Genomic DNA, 22205 nt, shown 5'->3' on the forward strand with positions numbered 1-22205 from the left:
TTAAATGGGCCACATGTGGCTTCCACTGTAACCTGGAGCCCAATGTGATACCCAAATAGTTAAAGCTGTCAGTCTGCTCTAGTTGTTCCCCATTCATTAAAACTCTACCCCTGATGTTCCGATGCCTATGCATTGTCATAAATTTAGTTTTGGAGACATTAACAGAAAGGCCATAGTCATAACAACATTTTTCAAAGCAGTCTATTGCCTTCTGTAGCCCTTCCTGTGTCTTAGATAGTAGGAGGGTATCATCGGCAAACATTAGAAGGGGGACGGGGATGCCATTCTGTTTGGGTGGATCAGTTATAGAGTCCCTATAATAATCAATAACTCTATTTATATACAGTGTGAATAGTGTGGGTGCCAGCACACAACCTTGCCGAACACCCCTATCCGTTGGGAAGCTGTCAGTCACCTGACTCTGATTACCCCACCTGACCTGCGCATAATTGTTTTCATGTAATGTAATCAAAATTGCAAGTAGTTCAGGTGGGATGCCCTGGTCATGGAGCGCTCTCCACAGCCTATCTCTCGGAACTAAGTCAAATGCAGCCTTTAAATCGACAAAGGCTGCATATAGTGTACCTCCCCCCAGAACCACCCATTTCCAGTATATTGTGGAAAATCTAAAAACTTGGTCCACCGTGCTGGTCAGGGGTCGAAAACCAGCCTGTAAAGTGGACATAACTCCCGATTCCTCAATCCAGGTCTGGACCCTGAGAAGTACCATTCTAGCCACAACTTTCTGGATGCAGGCTATTAGGCTGATTGGCCTGTAGTTTCCCGGGTCAGCTCGGTCACCCTTCTTAAAAATTGGTATGATTTCAGCTCCCCGCCATATATCTGGCACCGTGGTGCCTTTAGCCAGAGTGTTCGCCAGTAGTTCGATGTAAGGGACCCAGACTGATCTGCTATGCAAGAACAAGTCTGCAGGAATTTTATCTAGGCCCGGGGCCCTGCCTTTAGGGATTAAATTGAGGGCACATTCAACATCCTTTTTGGTGAACACTAGCGTAGTAACTGGCAAAGGAGGACTGAGAGAAGCTAGGGCGGGTGGCGGGACATTGTTTACATTGGCAAACTGGGACTTGAAGTGCTTTACCCATTGTTCTGGTGGGACATGATTGACCGGGGCTGGTTTTTGGTTCCCCATGCCCCACCTCACAAGATGCCAGAAGTCCGTCGAGTCTCTGGACTGACTGGCTACCAATAGCTCCTCCCAGTATTTTGTGTCCCAGGTTTTTTTCGCCACATTTTGTGTCTTTTTGTAGTGAATCCTTGCCGCCCTTATAACTTCCCTATCGGTGGATCGCACTGCATCAGCTAAAGATTTATAAGCGATCCTACAATTTTTATCATACCATGATTCCTGTTTTCTTTTCCCCTTACCAGGGTGCTTTTTCCTGGAAATATTTAAAAAAGTACTAAGTTTAAAAAAAGGGTCGAATGAATATGGATTACCCTACTGCAGCAATCCTCAAAATCCAACTGCCCCAGCATTTCGTTTGTTGCTTCTTTTACCATGTCATTCATTATATTGATAGATTCGGGCTTACCCAGACACTCGGCCCATCTAACCCGCCAGGTATCATTTGTCATGGTGATGTCATCTATCAAGTCAACTTGTGATGACCCCTGCCCTTTGTATAGCTGCAACTCAAGACTTAAAGGATTATGGTCACTTTCGATACGCTGTATAACTATCATATCAAATATGGCGGACCAAAATTCGAGATTGACCAAGATATAGTCAATTCTACTGGTGCACAATCCATTGTTGAAAGTTGGATTGCCCTGTTTGTCACCTCGTGTCCTACCGTTCACTGCTCTCAGCCCATGCTCTAAACTAAAAGTCTTAAGTTGTAGGGCTGCCTGGGTCCACCGTTTGATAGGGGTTAGGTTGAGGGTGGGGATTTGCCAGCAGATATCCTCTGCCTCCGTGAGCTCCAGGTCTGTTTGGTCCAGGGGCTCATAGGAGCAGTTGAAATCACCGCAGATTAGCAAATTGGCCCGTCCCCTCCAAATGCTAACATAGTGTCCCAGTGCCATCACAACTTCTGAAGGTTTCCCTCCTGGCTTTCCTCTGGCATTCACATTAAAAATAATAAGTTCACCGAACGATGGAGATTTTAGCTTAACCGCCAGAATATCCCTTGAATTAATTTCAAGTTGTGAAATTGTAAAGCCATCATCCTGTTTTACCCAGGTGGTCAGTCCCCCCTTGGGTCTCCCTCTATTTATTTTGGTTGCGGCCATTGCAAAGTGGAGATACCCTGATCTATATTGGGGCTCTAAAGCCCATGTTTCTTGCATATTAACTATCATAAAGTTATCAATAAAAGTAGCCCAATCCCTGGAAGACAACTTGTTTTTTAGACCTGCCACGTTCCACGAGACCAGAAACTGGGTCTCCGCATTACAGGTTGTGATATTTTGAGCAGTTGCAGAAACTCCTGTACCATTAGTATCCAACTTTCCACCAGACTCTATTCCGCTACCCTTCACCGGGCAGTCGATATCAATTGATTTCCCTGAAAGGTTACTAGGTATGGAAGAGCCTGTGGCCCCCGCATGAATCTCATAATTATTTAGACCATAATTAGATGTACCATTTGTACGGTCACCTTGATTAGTTATTTGTGTACTGCGCTCAGGGTTAATTGGGACGTTAATGGTAACACCGGTCAAATTAAGAGCTCTATCGGGTATATTTAGGTCAGTGGGAGAAATCCTATCCAAGGCCTCAACCATACCCACTGACTCCTCCCCGGGTAGCTGTAGACTTCAATCACAAGCATCCAGACCACTGAAGATGTCAAACCGGTTAGACACTTCCAGTGGAGTGAAAAGTGCCGGATAGTCCAAGCTCCTATGTACAGGGAAACCTGGCCTAGTAGGTACCATATTCCACCCAGAGAATTCTGAAGTTTTGACTGGGTTCCTGATATTCATCATGTTGGGGAATTTAATACTAGATAATGTATAACCCCTAGTCTGATGGGTTGAAAATACTACAGATCGTGGGTAGAAATATGTCAGAGGACGTGGAATAATGCTACTATCTGAGTTGACCCCTGGCCAATTCAAGATATAGCGTACTGCATTTTGGTCTCTGAAATTAATCACTACCACATCCCCCCCAGTATCTTTGGGTCTACCCCCCAACCACTGGAGCCGGCGTAAATAGATTATTTCGCCATCTATATTACTGGCGATTGGCCTATGTAGTGCCAGCCAGTGTGTTATTTTATTCTTTAGTTGGGAGAAACCCTCTTTCTTATTCACTGGGAGCTCAGGAACCCCCGTTAGAATCACAACATAAGGAACAGCCTCAGGCGGAAGATCCGGTAGGGGTCCCCTAGACTGATTCCCCCGGGTCTGCCACAAGCCTCCCTCCTCATGTCTCTGTGGCCCATTCAGACAGTTACCCATATCACTAGTAATATTATTTGCAGAGATAATAGGATGACAGTTAGTATTAGCTGATGTATTACGCACAGGAGCATTTGTCTGATTGGTGGTAAGATTGCTCGCAGTGAAATTGGGGGCTGAAACTGGCCCTCTCAATAAATTGCTACTAGAGGACGGGACATCTAATGATGGATTAGTTAGAACTGTGTTTACAGCTGGCCCATTTTCAGTCAGTAGTGGTCGAGATTTATCAGTAGAATTACCCCCAGAGGGGAGGACTGGGGCCTGATTGAGCTCCGAGTGACCTTTTAATTGTGTAGGACTAGACTTCCTATCCAGGTCTGCTTCAATTTTCCCTAGTCGATTCTCTATTTTTTCTAATCTTTCCACGATTGCGAGGGTGTAAGAGCGCAATATCAGCTCGAAATTGTCCAAAAGATTGCTAGTGAGTTTAATGTTAGACCCATTGTCTTTAGGGCAATGTTCAGTATTGTATTCCCCCTCTATATGTGCAGAGGTCGACGATGGTATAGGAATAATGTCCAATCCGGTCACATCCTTAGAGATTACAGCGGATATGATCTTAGAACTGGGGGGGATTGCCTTCTTCCCAAAATCGGTGTGGCTCAGCATCTGTTTTGTAGATTCCATCCCTTTGCGTCTCCTCTTAGTAGGTGGTGAAACATGCTTAGCAGGTTGTACAACTTTCTTAGTTTTTTGTCTATTAGACTTGTAGGGAGTAGGTGTCACTATTGTCGAAATTCCTGGAGAGCTGAGTAGATCAAGTGACGGATTAATAATATCAGTTCCAGTGGGAAGAGTACTGGGTGCTACACAATCTCTCAACAAGAGTGGAACACCTTCTGTACTTAGGGTATCATCAGCGGGGGCTGATACAGGGGTATAGTCGTTTGGAAGAGTGGCTATGGAATTAGGCTCGAGCAGTGCCCTATTTTTGATGTTTTCAATAGAGCGTCTACGCTCAAGTCTGCGCTCTGCTAGAGAAGACTCTGTTATACCTGCAGATGGAGCCTTAATAAGATAATTGTCCAAAGTGCCATTCATTATAGTGTCCAGTCTGTCAGCCACCGTAGAAATCGGGCTCGGCACACAGGTGGTCATAATAATAACTGCGGCGGGTAAATGAATTACGACAATAGAAAGTATGTGCAACTTACAGTGGGACGTATTCCTATGTCATTCCGTCTGACCGGAGTGCTGTGCCCGGGCCGGTCTCGTCGGTCCACGGAGGGCCACAGAGGGCCCGCCCTTTGCCCGGGCTTAGCCCGCGCGCGGTCCCGCGACGCGGGGGCTGCTGGTCAGTTTTATGCGCCTCCTGGCGCCAAAATCTTCTTCGGCGGCTCTCCTGCTGCAAGAGGTGGTGGGGAGTGTAGTTTCCGGTCTCCGCTCCGCGGCCGCGAACGATGAGGACACGGCGGCGGGAGACCGGAGCTAGCGGGATGCAATGCCAGCGATGCCAGCGCAGGGAGTGCAGTCGTGAAGGCAAATTACTGGTGGGCTGTAGAAAACAAAGAAGCTACTCATAATTACACCATTCTGGGCTGAGGAGCACTCCATACTGCCCCATTTGGACTCAATTGTGCATATTTCCTTTGCATGGTCCCCCACTAACAATAGTGTTGGGGGGCTGCAGCAGTACAGTAGCTCATGCTCATGTATTCAAAAGATTAACCCTAAGTCTCCTAGGACCCAGTGCACGTGACCCCAGTCGAGGTTTGCCTATCTGTTAAAGCGCGCTCAGAGCTTGCGCTTTTGCTCTTGGGCTCTGTAGTACAGGGACCTCTAGGGTTGGTCCAATGACTGCATTGTGTGGCCTGCAGACAGTAAAGATAGGCTCTGACACACACGTTTATCATTGCTTTGGATTGAAATGTTTTATTTAAAATGCTTTATTGTCAGTCTTATTGATCAACACTCTAATGTTTATGCTTCTCATGAGTGCATTTGAATATGTTTATTGTTCCCATTGGTTTTAATGGTGATACAATCATGAATCCTAAAATGTGGCTTTTTTATTAATGTGATGACTCCAAGAAAAAGCCAGTAGGACTGCCTTATGTATACCGACACCCCTTATATTGTGACCTTGCATCTAGTATAAGTGCGCTTGGGTATTGCGATTAAGGGATTTAGGACCCACAGTGTGCAACATCATATGAGTGTGTCATTCATCTACCTGGTGAATATATTTGTAATTTAATGTGTAGTTTATAGTAGTGTGTGTTATAAAAGTACTTTTCCTTTTTATAAGAAAATGCACTGACTGAACAATAATTTATTGAGTGTTGTTGTGTGCAATACCACCTCCCCTGTGTAGGCCTTGGATGTCTCTGCTTGTTAACCCCGAGAGAATCAAATACTACAATGGGGTATTTGGTTCCCAGTAAGGACATAATTGTGACCTATTACTTGTGAAGGACTCATATCCTTTGAAACTCATAATCCGTTTTCTTCCACTTTTTCCTTTTATTGGGGGATAAAAAATGCACATGCAATAATCAGTGGTAAGGAACAGCACCTTTTTTAAGGTATTTTGCATTTGACAACACAGTGTGAGCATCAAAATGCCAGTTTGTTTGTTTGATGTTCTGTTGTGCTAAACTGATGCAAAACGTTTTTGCTGTTGCAGTACTTAGAGTAGTGGATAACACAAACACATCAAAGACTTAATTTTACCCCTTTTCTTTCTAGGGAGCATTGCCTTGCCGTAAAGGATCTCTTTTGTTTTAAGGAATGGCTGTCCATGGAAGAACATTCCCACAAAGGGATTTTCAAACATGGCCTAATGCTGCTGTCGCTGCCTGACTGCAACAAGCTCCCCAGCACCCTACAGAACCCGAAGGCCTGCACCCAGATTCCATTTTTTGGTAAAGTGGAGCCCGGTACCCTGACTCGTTCTTGTTATTCCCCATTAATGCCCAGGGATTGTTCTGAGAAGGCTTGCACTCTGTCATGTTCTAAGTACTGTCGTTCAGTTGCATAGCTGGGATACCAGGGGAGTGTTTGTGCTGGGGCTTTGCAGATCAGGCCACTGTTTGAAGTCCTGAAAGTGTCAAACATAGGGCAGCTTATCGAGCTTACTTCCTACATTCACTCGGAGTAATCACTCATCGACCACTTGTCAGCATGTTCTTATTTGATCTAAATAGTGTTCAGAGAAAACTGTGACTGCATTAGTGCTTTTTTCCACAGTGCTTTTGTGGAAAGCAAGTTCGGAATGTTCGAAAGGTTCCCTGCCTAACACTCTACTCGCGCTCGGAGAAGTTCTGGGCTACGGCCATGAACGTCAATTCACCACAATGCCAGGGGTAGCAGAAGCGACGTCACACGCCATTTAGCCTTTACTTTCACGCATGCATGCTTAAACAGGTACACACTTTCAAAGAAACACACACTTTCACTTAAACACGCTCTCACCCACAAGTACCCACACAGCATATATTTCAAAGCACTATTTACTTACCTTGCTTCCAGGGGAGTCATATTCCAGCTAATTGCAATCCAATCTTTATTACAGTACCAGTGAATAATAAAATATTTTGTAATAAAACATTGTTTGAAATCAAGGAAAGTGGAGCCACAACCTGCCCTTACATTATTGGCACTGATTTTGCCACCTCTGAGGCCAGAGGTCGCAAATGCAGGGCCAGGGGTAGCGAGGGGCGAACAAGAGGTCACAGCTGCGACCCCTAAAAGACGTCCATGGCTACAGTCCATGGTGGTGCATCCTGTGAATACGGATTTAAATGTTCATGTCTGCCTCAGACGTTCGGGTCTGAACAACCCAAGCCCCCATATCCTTTCTTGTTAGTCCCGCTCTTTTGTGTCCTGTTACTGGAGTCATATTTCGGCAGCTAGCTGTGAGTGATCCCAGCCAAGGGACTGGTTGTCCATGGTGTAACAAACGTGCTGATTTTGAAGGGGAATCTGGATCGAAGAGGGTTAATGAGTTGTCTCTTTTGAGCAGCTAATGCTACACTTATGTATTTTTATAAACTTGTAGCTTTATGTTTGCTGCAGTAAAAGTAAGAGGGAGTCTGTGCTGTTACTGGATGAGCAGGGCATCAGATGTAACCTAGTGAAAATGGAATCCTTCAAAGATTTACAAGGAGGGATTAAGAAAAGGTGTACTAACCAAGAATATCCAGCAGTGCATAAAGGGGATTGTCCTGACACAAGGGAGTGATTTAGAGTCGGGTAGTAATAAAACTTCTTATTAACAAAGGAAATGATACATTTATACATAATCCACCAGTGAAATATTCCCAATTTACTGAAGAGAAAACTCCACCAGCAAAGCCTCCTTCTGGATGTTCCCTTACCACCCAACTCTAAATCATGGGTTTGGGCGGGGCTTGATTCCTGGAGTGACTAATCAATGGAGATTTAATGAGGCGCACATCTTACCCAAAGAAATAGCAGATAATACAGTGTACGGAGGAGCTTCATGCGTCATAGGGTTAGGGCCTAGTTCATTTCATGATCATATTATTATAATCCTCGGATATGTGCTTCTTTGACACCTGCCTTGTCCAATCCAGTTGATTTGTGCCACACACCCTCATGAAAATGAAGGAACACCCTCTCATGATATCGTTTGAGCCACATGTGCACCCGTGCTATCAGTCTTAAATAAGGGGCCTAACAAACATCTGTGGTGTTGATGCCTGTTGCACCCCCAGGGCACGATGCATGTTAGGCCCCTGATTTTTAAAATGTAAAACCTAGCAAAAATCAGGATGGAAAATACCACTGTAAGCTAATTTGCACACCTCGATATGGAGACTGTGAAGACATGCACAATTCTTCCTTGAGAGCTCTGCATCTCTAAATGGGATGCAGATTGTGCGTCCCCTAATGACTGCACTGTGCAATAGCGATAATCGGCAGGCGAGCCATTTTGGCCACAGTTGCACATACCTTTTAATCAGGCTTGTAGTTCCAGAGCCTTAGCACGTTGCCTTGCAGGTAATAATGACGTACATGAAAAGTGTGTAAAAAGTATGGAGTGGTTCTCAGCAACATACTGTAATACTCTGAGGAGGTGGCTGCGGTTGTTACAACAATTTTGGTTGCTGTATCATCGCATAGTATTTATTTTAACTACTTTCATTCTCTTCAACAGATTTTAAGAAGGAGAGTGTTACTAGTAAGTATCATTTCCTCAATTTGTTTCCAAGGGTTTTTTACTGGCTACATTTTTTAAAAATATTTTAATTATAGTATATTGCATGTGTCAAAACAATCGCAGCTTTTCCTATAAGTAAAGATAAGCAAATTGGAAACTAATAACCTGAATTGTAAAACAAAAATGGAAATTCATGACCCAACACCAATGCTAGGGAAACTATTATTTTTTGTGCATGCGTGTTTGAGTAATGTTCTTTTCAGGATGGTCATTCTGGCTTTATCAGTCTGAGAGACTACCTAAGACTTTTAAGATTTCTTCCGATGTGGTGTTAATTTTAAAACAGCACCTAAGAAACATCCATTAAATTTGGTTGGGATTGAGAGATGAAAATGTGCCACTAATCATAGAGTGTGGCTAGAGCTCTAAGTAGAAATCCTGGCCAATAATTGATTCTGCCAGATCCACTTTCCACCTCCTGGTCACCAGGCCAGATGCATGAGCACCCACACGATATATATATATCGGGGTATAAAGGGAATCGTAGATGCAGGAAATTGCTTGACAGAAGCACAAATAGGATGCACTGCTAGACTGGGCTCCAGTTCTTCTAGGCAGGGTAGCAGTGGAATAACCCATTGAAGCCCTCAACTTTGAGCCTACTGCCACTAAAATGGTCTCAGTGCTTTCTATTAAATATGTATTTTGTTTTTACAGAAACATGTTATAAAGATAATGGAAGATTTTACCAGGGAATTGTTAATATTACGGTGTCTGGAATTCCTTGTCAGAAATGGAGTGTTCAGGTGAGTTCCTACACACAAATGGGATTTTAGTTAAATATTATGAAAGTTTGGATGAAGGAGCTTGCTTGACATTGTGCACAGAGTATGTGTACATTCACATTTGCTAGTGTACAGCTGTGTGCTCCTAACTCTACTGGATTGGTACTTGCTAAGTATTGCTGTAAGAAATGGAGTTTATTAGTTGAGGGGGTTAAGTGCCCGCTCCAAGTAATAATCTCCAACCTTGTGAAGGTAAACCTTTAAAGCCACTAAATTAACTTGGGCTGAACCCCATGGTATCTATGACAGAGTGGACAGGTTTGACTTTGAGGCAATGTCTAAAGTATTTATGCAGTATTAAACATTAATGAAGTCAAAATGCAAAGCAATAAAAATCCCAAAACAAATTTAGAAAATGTGAATAAAATATAATACACCAAATGATAACAAGATGACAAAAATCTGGTAAGGGTAACCAGAGATGAGACTTTTTACATTTTTAAATAGAATTAACTCCAGGAAGCACAAATTGCCAGTAATAGTCAATGGTCACGGTAGAACAGGACCTAAGTGCAATTTGACACTGACCGTAATGGAAAATGGGCTGGGTACACTAACCAGGTTCATCCTGGTCAAAGAGTTTGCCTTTAGACTTTAGTCTTTAAAGTCCTAATCCACCAGAGGAGTTAACTTCTAAAGCTTCTTGTGACTTCAGGGGAGGCACTAAGAGATTCAAAGGTTGGCAGACAGAGGCCTACAGTGTAGCCCAGTTCAGGCCCTGTTCCCACTGGTCAGCTGGGCAGTTGCAAGAAAGGGTCTATTGTAGCTTAGGTCCGTGGAGCTTTAAGAGGAGGTCAACCTTATGACCATTGTAGTCCACTTCTTTGTTTTGCGTACTAGAAGGGGAACAGATCCAGCCTTCTGGGCCCTTCTCAGTTTTCAGACAGCAGGTTCACTCCTCTTTTCATCTTCCACAGGTCCAAGATTGCTCTAAAGTTGATTACTGGAGGTGAGACATTTATGCCTGCCATGAGCTAGTGAGTGGGAATGACCACTGGAGATGTCCTAACCAATGGGATAAAAGATCCTTGGGCTAACCCTGTCCACTCTGCACAGTGGGGAGAGTGAGGAGAGAGAGCGAGAGAGATATGAAAAGTAATGTCATAATCCTAGTGATCTGACACATCTAACACCATAATCTAGTTTTATGCAGTCTCTGTACCCACAGCAACCTCAGAGACAGAAGTCTGGTATAACTAAGCTTAGCGTTCAGCAACCAGTGGATGCACACAAATTGTTTTGGCATTCTGTGTCCCTCTTTCGTAGTGCACTCAAAATGTTATATGTAAACCAAGCAGACCTGTCAAACAGGCTGTGACACTGTAATGTCAAAGAAGGCCCACTGTGATTAGGGCCTGACTGACTGTGAAGAGAACAGAAGGGCCACGCCCAAGTGTCGGCTAACATTTGCTGGTGACAGGGTAGACCTCTTTGAAGTGCAACCCAAGTGTCATATGAAAAGCCCAGCCGGCCTGTCAAGTTGGATGTGACATTCAAGCTTGAAATGTCACTTTAATATCAATAAAGAACCTCCCAGCCCACCATTCCATATTCTGTCATGGTCAGAGGGGTAATCTCTGCCCATTCCAGTTAGTTTATTATTTTGCTCCTGAGAGCAAGTTCACACCTCATTAATACTGTAAGAGGACAAAATGCAGATGTAGCTTACAGGGGAAAAGGGAAGTTCAAAAGTAACTTTTTAAAAGTTACCTTTCCGAATTATTTACAACAAATCCAACTTTGCCTTTGAACTGGATTTTTATTATTAATATTATTTTTTTAGCTAATCCCATTCCCAAGATACAGGATTAGTATTTACTATTGTATCCCAGTATTTTCCAATAGAGCAGCCAACCCTGCTACAGTGAAAATAACTTTGAGAGCATTTTCACTGTATGGACATTTTTAAAAGTACAACATGTAATAATTTAATGGTAAATACCAAGCACCCTGCCTTTATGGCCAATAAAGCAAACACAAGGATACTTTTAAGACACTCACGCCCAGTCACAGATCTGGGTTGAATCCATCATCGTTATTTAGCTCACTTTGCCACTCTAGTTTGGACCAAGTCATATGGAAATCAGTCTTGACCCTGTGCCTCATGGGAACATTCTAGCCCGAACTGCCAGGCCAGGTCCTTCCTGGACCGGAAACAAACATACTGGGACTGGTTTTGGGGTAACACCCTTCATCAGCCAGGCTAGCTTGAATCCAGTGGAAAAGTGAGCAAGGGACCCATGTCTGAGCATACCCTGCCAACTTAGGGCGAACAAAGCAAACACAAGGAGTAGATGGACGGAGTGCTGAAACTTTTCAGACACTAACCCCCAGTCACAGATCTAGGTTGAATCCATCACCGTTCTTTAGCTCAGTTCGCCACCCCAGTTGGACCCAGACATATGCAAATCAGTCTTGGCCCTGTGCCTCCTGGGAACAGTCCTGCCTGAACTGCCAAGTCAGGTCTTCGGGCAGATCTGTGACTGGGGGGTGAGTGTCTGAAAAGTTTTAGCGCTCTGCCCATCATCTCCTTGTGTTTGCTTTATGGCCAATAAGGCATACTCAGGAGTAACATATATATTGAAAATGAAAGTTTAGGCATGACAAAAGGGGTTATTGTGACATGTCAATTTGGCATTGTTAGTCCTGACAGCCCTAAGGAGGTCTTCCCCCAAACTTTTTGTCTGCTTGCCTCCAATTTTGCTGAATTCATTTTGCTTGCCTTAGGACTCAGAGCACTTTACCGCTGCCAACTAGTACTAAAGTGCATTTGCTTCTCCCCTTAAACATGGTTTGATTGACTCTCCACAATTGGCATACTTAATTTGTCTATAAGTCACTAGTAGAGGGCACTACCTGTGCCTAGGGCATGTAAATTAAATGCTACTAGTGGGCCTGCAGCACTGATTGCGACACCCACATAAGTAACACTTTAAACAGGTCTCGGGCCTGCCAGTGCAGGGCGTGTGTGCAGTTTTACTGCCAAGTCGACTTTGCATTTAAAGCCCCTTGTCAAGCCTTAAACTCTCCTGTTATTACAAATAAGTCACCCCTAAGGTGGGCCCTAAGTAGCCCATAGGGCAAGGTGCTGTGTAAATAAAAAGTAGGACATGTTTTGTTAAGTTTAGCATATCCAAATTCGTTTTTCACTACAGTGAGGCCACCCCCTGTGGTAAGTTAACATTGGGAATTCCTTATTACACTAATAAGGAGGAATTTCCTTTACAAATCGTGCCCATCACTAATTATGTGCGTAGTGAGTTGTTGATTGCTAGGGGTTGTCATTTCTCATAACCCCAGCATGGTTACTGCTTTGTGCCAGCACGCCAGCCCACCACCTAAAAAAAGAGAACCCAAATATGCCTGGGACTTGCCTGAAGACCCTCCAGGGTAATGTCGTGGGGAGCCTTAGCGTCCTCCTGCTCTCTGGGACCACAGGACTCTGTATCGGGGTAGCGGTTGCTTGCCTCCGTTGTTGTGCAGATTTCTGTCTCTGCTCTTTGTGGCCTTGTCACTCCATCTCAGTCAGTGTCATCTTCGCTCTCCTAGGTCCCAAGGCAGCATCCTTCTGGCACTGTTCTCCCCTCTCCTCTTGTGTCCTCTTGGCTCCACGCTCCGTGTCTCCGGTGTCCTACATTACCCTCCCAACTCTTTTTAAGTCAGCTGCCAGAATGGATGGCTGAGTGACATAGTTCTGCACAGCTGGTGCCTTGACTAGCATTTTCCCCTGGGAAAATGGTGGTGGCCATGTTGGATTCCTCGGGCCATCATGTGTGTGACTACAAGTAGCTCTGTCATGTTTCGTATCATTGGAATGGTAATGATAAATACTTTTTGCTGCAAAGTTGAATTTGTCATCACTATTTTAGAAATGTCGCTTTCACAAAGATTGGCATTTCTCTGACTTTAGCTCTGTGTGCCTACAGCCTATCTCCAATACACGTCTGGCATGGATGACAGCTGGACTATGTGCATTCCCTCTACACAGCATCACGCAAAGGAAGTTTAGGTGTGACTGAGTGGCTACTCACATCCTGATGGGTCTTCCTGGGCAGGATGGAGGAGTTGACACTCACACCTGAATAGGCAGTGTCCTGTTTCCACGCAGAGGGCCATATACCCCCCTATAGTGAGCCAGGAACCAGAGCTGAGAGGGAGGACCTCTGTGCACCTCAAAGCCTCTATTTGAAGCCCCCTCCACTTCACAGGCAAAATTGTGTTTAAGAGTTGGGTCTCTGACCCCAACAAATCAGAAGAAGAAACTCAGCCATGAGGAGGGACTGCTGTTCTGCTGCAAGGACTGCCACTCTGCTGGACTGCTGCTCTGGAAGAATTGTTTTTCTGCTGTTCTACACTCTGCCCTGCTGAGAATAAACTGAACTCGTGCTTGAATCCAGTGGGATCTCCAAGGTCATGCTGGCTTGACTCTTGTATTAAGACACAGGGATATCAAAATCTTACCCCCCTGGTTCATTGGAAGTGGATCCAGGTGCCTGCTCAAGTGGAACCAACACATCCTCTGCTTTGTGAGCATAATCGAAGCATCACTGCTGCTGCTGGAACAGAACAGGCGCATCACGCAGGAAGCCAGCACATCGTCATCGGAACCAACGCATCAGAATCACCGCATCGCTGCCACACCAGGGAGATGATCGACACATCCCTTTGACTGCAAGTAGATACCCGGCACATCTGCTTCAGAACCAACGCATCTCAAAACTGGTGCTTCATCTTCCAAACCAGATGCATCGCCATCCATGTATGGAGAAAATCGACGCATCACCTTGACTGCGGGTTCGACACTGATGCATCACTCAGCTGTACCCCTCATCTCGATGTTGTGACCAGGATCAAAGTACTTTTTAATCAGTGGGCCTTGCGTGGCTCTTGTACCTGGCCCGCTATCCATTGTGGTCAGCCTGAACTCTTGGCTTTGCCCTGGTCCAACGCGATCAGATTACCCACATAGGCATTTATTGCTTCTAAGCGCTATTTTGTCTTTATTCTTTAAAAAGTCATATCTTGACTTCTACTTATTGGGTTTTTGTCGTTTTGGTCTTGTTTTATTTATAAAATCATTATCTATTTTTCTAAACTGGTGTGGAATCTTTTTGTAGTGTTTTCACAGGAGTACTGTTTGAACTGTTGCTCAAATACTTTACAAAGTGCCTCTTAAATTAAGCCTGCCTGCTCTGTGCCAATCTACTGAAGGGTTAGCAGGGTTAATATTAGATGTTTATCTGACTTACCCTGTCTAGGATTGTGGTTCCTGCTTGGACAGAGTGCATACCTCTGCAAACCAGAAACCCAATTTCCAACATTGGTGATAAGCGTTGAGGATAGGACTTGTGTTTGTGCAGTACTATACAGTGGCTTGGTGTATGCTACTACTCCATATCTAGACCAACTCAAATCAATTCTCTCTGATTTACATTTTTTGTTTTTTCCAAAGTTTTTCCCAATTCCTGTTTTTACTGTTGACTCTGTGACATCACCTGACAAGATGGAGTTGGAGCTGGTCAGCCTAGACAGCTACACAGTGACCCAGCTCAAGAGATTCTGCCAGGAGAAGAGGTTGTTTGACGAAGGGAGTACTAAAAAATGCAGGGCTCCAAACAGCTTTGAGAGCTTGGGAAGAAACCCACCAGAACCATATAGTTAATGAGGAGGAAGGATCAGGATCTGAGGAAGAATTGGAGCAAGACCTAACTGAGGGTCTTGACATGTGATCTTTTGGGGAGGGTGTAATGCTTCTAAGACTGGAAGTCCATCCACGTGTAGGGAGCAGTGGGTCATCTAGAAACCTGTCCCTGGAAGAGGTGAAGGATAGGAGTGAGGAGAGGAAACTAAAACTGGAGCTTGCAAAAATTGAGAAGGAGCAGGCTCTTACAAAAATGGAGCAAGGTCTTGCCAAGTTGGAGAAGGAGAAAACTCTTGAGGAGAAAAGGCTGGCCATGGAGGAGAGGAGAATGGGCCATGAGCTAAGTCCTAGAGAGCTGGACGTTTGAGCCATGCAAGTGGAGTCCAGCAGTAGTGGTGGCAGCATACCTGGAGTGTCTGTTGGAGAAGGGAAAGTTTGCATCCCAAAGGATTTGGTATCCAATTTTGTTGTGTGGGATGACATTGACAAATGCTTCCCCGCCTAGGAGGTAGCTCTAAGGGTGGACAAGGTCTTGAGGAGTCCTGGGGGTAGCTTGTGGAAATACATGTGGGGTGGGGAGGGACACACTCCTTTCAGAGGATCAACTCCAGCACACCCCCATTAAGGCCATTCTAGTCAGTAAGTTTGGGCTGACCCCTGAGAGGTAAAGACAGAGGTTCAGGGACAGCCACAAAATCTCTTCACAAACATGGGTGGACTTCCTTGAGTATGCTAGCGAAACACTGAAGGGCTTGGTGAGGGGCAGCAAGGTTGATGAATATGCTTGTCTGTACAACTTGATTTTGAAGGAGCACATGATAGATATTTGTTTTCCAGAGCTACACCAACACCTGGTTGATAGCAAGCTAACTGACCCCAGAAAGCTTACTGAGGAGGTGGACATCTGGGTCAGAACCAGATTGTCCAAGTAGGCAACTAGGGGGACTCCCAGAGGGTGGTCAGGGGTCCCATCAGAAGGGGGAAGGGAATTCTCTCAAGCCCCCCCAAAATATTTTGCAGAAGAAAGGGTCTCATACCCAATCTGGCCACCAGAAGACTAGTTTTCCCAACAGGAGTCAGCCAAAGAATCCCACATTCTGGACCCCATCTTAACCGAAGGGCCGAACATCTGGTTCACCCACACCACCCAGCATCCCTGGACAGACCATCACTGCATCCACTTCACCTTCAATTCCAGCACCACACCCAAACCAGCATGCGCTCACCTACACGGAACTGGAGCAAGATCACTCCAGACCTCCTCAACACTACCCTCCTCCAGGACCCTCCCACAGCCACCACCGACCCAGACGCCGCCGCCAAGGAACTCCACCGGTGGATTACCAGCTGCGCTAACACACTAGCCCCCCTCTGGCAGTCTTCCAAGATACGCCTCGCAAAAGCTGCCTGGTTCACCACCGAACTCCTAGAGACTAGACGCCCTGCAGGCGCCTCGAGAAAACATGGAGGAAGCAGAAGACAAATGAGGCCCTCAACAACCACAAGACCGCCATGAAGAACTACCACCAACTAATAAGGGACACCAAAATAACCTTCATCAGGGAAAAAAATCAACGCTAACACAGCGAACTCTAGTGAACTTTTCAACGTCATCAAACGTCTCACCAAACCATCATGCGAATCCACTAACATCTCACCCACCTAAGATCTCTGAAACAAGCTCAGCACCTTCTTCCACCAGAAGATTATGACCCTTTACGACAATTTCAACGAACCAACTACGGCCTTCGCCCCTACAATCACGACCAGCGCCAACCCAACACTCTCCACATGGAGCCCCTCTTCAGTCGAACTAATCACCAATACAATGAAGAAGACCCACTCGGGCGCCCCCACGGACCCCTGCCCCCCGCACATCTTCCACAGAGCCATCACGGCCATCGCTCCCGAGCTAACCCGCACCATCAACTCCTCCCTGGCCTCGGGCACCTGCCCCATGGACTGGAAGCGCGCCGAAGTGAGGCCTCTCCTCAAAAAACCATCGGTGGACCCAACCGACCTCAGGAACTACAGACCCATCTCCCTCCTTCCTTTCGCGGCCAAAGTCTCAGAACGAATCGTGAACACCCAGCTGACAACCTTCATCGAAGAAAACAACATACTGGACCCCTCCCAATCTGGTTTCCGCAGCAACCACAGCACCGAGACAGCCCTAATCGTGGCCACCGATGACATCCGCATGTTGCTCGATCACGGACACACCACAGCCCTCATCCTCCTTGACCTCTCTGCAGCCTTCGACACCGTCTCACATCGCACACTGACCACCAGACTCCACAACACGGGAATTCGCGGAGACGCCCTCAAATGGATCTGATCATTCCTCTCCAGCAGAACACAGAGGGTCATGCTCCCCCCTTTCCTCTCCAAAACCACTGACATCATCTGCGGGGTCCCCCAGGGATCCTCTCTGAGCCCACACCTCTTCAACATCTACATGGCCCCCATCACCGCCATCGTCAGACAGCACGGACTCAGCATCATATCCTACGCCGACGGCACCCAGCTCATCCTCTCCCTCACCAGCAACCCCGAAGACACCAGAATGAGCTTCCAGCAGGGAATGAGTGGAGTAGCCACCTGGATGAAGGACAGTTGCCTCAAACTCAACTCCAAAAAGACAGAGGTTCTCATCTTCAGACCCAGCCCCTCAGCTTGGGACGACTCCTGGTGGCCTCCCGCCCTCGGACCCCCTCCAACCCCAACAGACCACGCTTGGAACCTCGGCATAATCCTAAGACTCCTCACTCTCCATGAACCGCCAAATCAACGCAATTGCCTCTGCCAGTTTCAACTGCCTCCGAACCCTACGAAAGACTTTCAAATGGATCCCCTCAGACTGCCGAAAGACAGTCACACACGCACTAATCACCAGCAGGCTCGACTACGTCAACTCCCTCTACGCCGGATTCAACAAATCACTACTTCGCAAACTTCAAACCATCCAAAACGCCGCCGCCAGGCTCGTCCTTGGACTACCACGCCAGGAACAAATGACGCCGCACCTACGAGAGCTCCACTGGCTCCTCATTGAGAAGAGGGTCATCTACAAAGTAATCACGCACGCTTTCAAATCCCTGAACAACATCGGACCCAAATACCTCAACGACCGAATGAGTTTCCACAAACCCAAGAGGAACCTTCGCTCTTCCGACCTCGCCCTGGCAGAGGTCCCCTGAATCCACCGAAGCAGAGCCGGAGGGAGAGCCTTCTCCTACACCGCCCCCACAGCATGGAACGCTCTCCCAGTTGAAATAAGACGCTCGACTATCCTACTCACCTTCAGACGAGCACTCAAGACCTGGCTTTTCAACTGATCGGAGGTGCTAGACCTACCCCTCCCCCAGCGCCTTGAGACCCTCGCGGGTGAGTAGCTCGCTTCACCAACCCCTGATTGATTGATTGATTGATTGACTCTTGATTGAACCCAAAGTAATCTCCAAGGGCATGCTGGCTTGCCACCTGTTTTAAGTCTCAGGAATATCAAAATCTGCCAAGCTGCCGGTCCATTGGAAGTGGATCCAGGTGCTTGCGCCAGTGGAACCGACGCGCTGCGTGGATAAAATCAATGCATCACCTCGACTGTTGGATCGCCACAGATGCATTGCTCAGCTGCACCCCGCATCTCACTGTTATGACCAGGATCAAGGTACTTTTTTTTCAGCGGGCCTTGTGTGGCTCCTCAACTCGGCCCACTCTCCATTGCGGTTGGCCTGAACCTTTGACTTTTTACTTCTATGCACTATTTGAACTTTTATTCTTTAAACATTCATATCTTGGCTACTACTTAAAGGATTTTTGTAATTTTAGTCTTTTGCTCTAGACTGTGTGGAGTCTTTTTGTGGTGTTTTCACTGTGTTACTGTTTGAAGTGTTGCACAAATACTTTACACATTACCTCTTAAGTTAAGCCTGTCTACTCTTTGTCATGTTACCGCAGGGTGAGCACAAGTTAATTTATATTGTGTCTCTGACTGCTTGGAGTCACTAGAAGGCAGCGGTAGGCACCCTGTCAGGTTATGTCAGTTACACATTCTAAATTAACCTGTGCCCCCCCTCTGGTAGCTTGGCACTGAGCAGGCTGGCTTAATTGAGGAGGTAATGTGTAAAGTATGTGTGCAACACTTAAAACAGGAAACTTCCTGCCTTCTGGACCTCTTTTTAGCTACATATTGATATATAATGTGTTTTATCCAGCTTATAAATTATGTCCTTTTATGTCAGATGGTTCAGTCATTAAGACACAGGCAAATACTTCTCATTATAATCGAATATTTTGCATCTCACAGATATTTATACTATCTGTATGTGTCACAGCAGGATTGAGCGCCTGTGGATTGTTATTGCCCTGCCCTTCCTCCCAGTGGCCACATTTCTCTTGTCTATTGGCCTAAGCCACAGACAATGTGTAAATCTTGGCATCCCAGACTTCCACCGACAATGAAAATCTACACAAAACAGAGATTTTGAGGCGTACTCATTACCCACTATTCTTATTCGAGTCATTTTTTTTACCTGGGAAGTCACTTAAAGTAAAATAAAAAAGGTGAAATGTGGACAAGGCAATTTTTGTAACCTTTTTGACTACATATTCAAAATGAGTGGTGAAATGCATTGTCCGACACCTCATGAAAAATGTTGTGTGCCTGTTGTATGTCATCCACATGGGATAGAAACGTGTTCATGCATAAGGATTGACAAAATGTTTGTGGACACAGCATATGAGTTTGTAGATTTTTGCCACGGTGTTTTTTGCCAACTAGCCAGGATTGTCTAATTTCCTGACATTAATCAGTAATTTAGTCCACTGGACAATGCACTGATCTGAGAAATTAGTGCAAGTAATAAGCCGACCATGCAGGGGGAAATGTCCAATGATCTTCATGATTATAAATAAGGACCATTACCTGGCATTACACTTCCTCTGATGGTTTAGTGAGCACCCGGGTGTTTACCACATTGAGGTTCCTCTAACGTGCACTGAAAAGTTTGTGAATCGGTCGAACAGTGTTTAAGTGTACAATGCTAAACATGAACTATTGATGTTTAGGTGCCTCATTCGCATAAAAGATCTCCTCAAGTCTTTCCAGAGTTGTCAAATGCTGAAAACTACTGTCGGAATCCAGGAGGAGAGAGTGAGCGTCCATGGTGCTATACAATGGACCCGAATAAGCGATGGGAGTACTGCAATGTGCCCCTCTGTGGAACAGGTGAGTATCTCTTTAACCAATACCCAGATGAAACACATTAATGCTTAGGTCATATATTACGCAGACCCTCCAGGTTTTTGCGATTTTGAAGATTTGCAAAAAAATCACGATTATGGGACTTTTGTAAAAACGCCACGATTTTCACAAAAGCCCCAGCAAAATCGTTAATGAAATCCTTTTGTAAACCCTACTTTTATTGACCATGTGCTGCTGTGCTGGTCCAATAAAATGAGGCTTGGCAGGAGAGAGGTGTACTCTTTTGCTCTTTGCTGTATGGTGTTGACTATGCAAGATAGAGAAGGGCCCTAAATAACAGCTCCCTCCAGCATCATGTATTTGATGCCTGGGAGTATGACAACAAGGTGGTGACAAAGAGTGCGCATTTGAATCTGCACTCTCTCTGTCACCAAGCATATGTCTTCCCATTTCTGTCATGCTGTGCAGTGGTGGTTTGCTGCCCCACATCTGAGCCATTGTATTTTTATGACAGGCACGTTTAGTCCCTGTCGCAAAAATACCACAAATTTTGCTTTTTTTAGGCCACAATCATTTTTGTTTTGAGGCTGCAAAATTTTGCAATACCCTACAGTATCCTGGGGGTCTGCTTGAGCTGTATATTCACCACAACAGTCAATCCTATTTACTAGAAGTGTACTTTTCCATTATGTTCCAATGTCTTTTTTATTAAGATCTTATAAAGTGTATTATTTTGTGGTCAGTCACTGACTTTTCAACTTTTCAATTGCTGCATGCTTTCTGTTGTTTGTCCATGATAGACGTCTCACAGATCATTTTAATACTTTGGATTCCTGCCCCCTAGACACAAACTGTAATTTGAGATGAGTGAGAATATGACGTCCAAGCGGTGACATCTGTAATAGGTTGGGTTCACAGTCATGCCAATCATGCCTAGTCAGTCCATGTCAATGGTGATTCCACATTGGGAATTCTGGCTAGACTGCTAAATATTTTTTTATTTCAGAACATCTCTTCAGGAAACGTCGCATTTCCATTTTCAGAATGTACAGATCAACATTCAGTCTAATTTTATGTTTCCAGTTTCGTTAAATGATTCTCTTGCTGATCAACAGTGCTTTCACACTACAAGCCAATTTCCCTTGATGCAAGTTCTCCACTTCTAAGACATCATTAAACAACCTCCTCATAGATGTATGAAACTGTCATCTGCAAATCAAATGTACATTCTTCCACAGACATTTTGCTACTGTGATAGAAACTAAAAGATACATTTACCCTGATTGATCTGGGCCACATCTCTAGCTGGTATGCTCCTCTCTCATTCCAATTATGCAAGTTTTAGAGCCACCAAGTACAATTGGCAGAAGAATTTCTGTTGGATTAGCCACAATTTGAGATCAGGACCTATGGCTTGTAGACAATGTTAGAAATGGGGGGTCTCTAGTATGCAGTGGCTTGCACCCTGTCCAAGTATGGACCCTACCCTCTAGTCAAGGTAAGGGAGCTGCACACCAAGCTAACCCCTGTTCACCCCCTTGGTAGCTTGGCATGAGCAGTCAGGCTTATCTCAGAGGCAATGTGTAAAATATTGGTACATAACACACACGGTAAAACAGTGAAATCACTGAAAATGGACACCAGTTTAGAAAAATAAAGTATCTTTACCTAAACCGAACAAGACCAAAACGACAAAAATCCAAAATACATACTCAAGATATCACTTTTAAAAGTTTGACAGTAAATATATAGCTCTTAGAAGACAATAGCTTCAGGTTAGGCTATTTCAACGTTGTCAGAAGCACAAATCCACAGTACGGCGCTGACAGCGAGGTGCGCGCACGTCGGCCACGGAGTTACACGACTCCCCCCAAACAGTACCTTGGAAAAGGATGAAGTCAAAAGACGTTGCATGGCATCACAGAGGTGAGGCGTCGATGGATCGAGGCTGCG

General features: G+C 45.3%; 1 protein-coding gene across 1 annotated transcript in view; it reads left to right on the top strand.

Annotated features, from left to right (window-relative positions):
- MUSK (muscle associated receptor tyrosine kinase) overlaps positions 1-22205 on the top strand; it is a 743472-nt gene that overhangs the window by 632507 nt on the left and 88760 nt on the right. Inside the window, exons 10-13 of the mRNA XM_085641353.1 lie at positions 6124-6299; positions 8558-8581; positions 9278-9366; positions 20117-20276. Coding sequence (XP_085497479.1) covers positions 6124-6299; positions 8558-8581; positions 9278-9366; positions 20117-20276 — 449 coding nt within the window. The remainder of the gene's footprint in view (positions 1-6123; positions 6300-8557; positions 8582-9277; positions 9367-20116; positions 20277-22205) is intronic.

Source organism: Triturus cristatus, chromosome 2_2 (assembly GCF_964204655.1).
Source record: "Triturus cristatus chromosome 2_2, aTriCri1.1, whole genome shotgun sequence".
In the NCBI taxonomy this organism is placed as follows: Eukaryota; Metazoa; Chordata; class Amphibia; order Caudata; family Salamandridae; genus Triturus; species Triturus cristatus.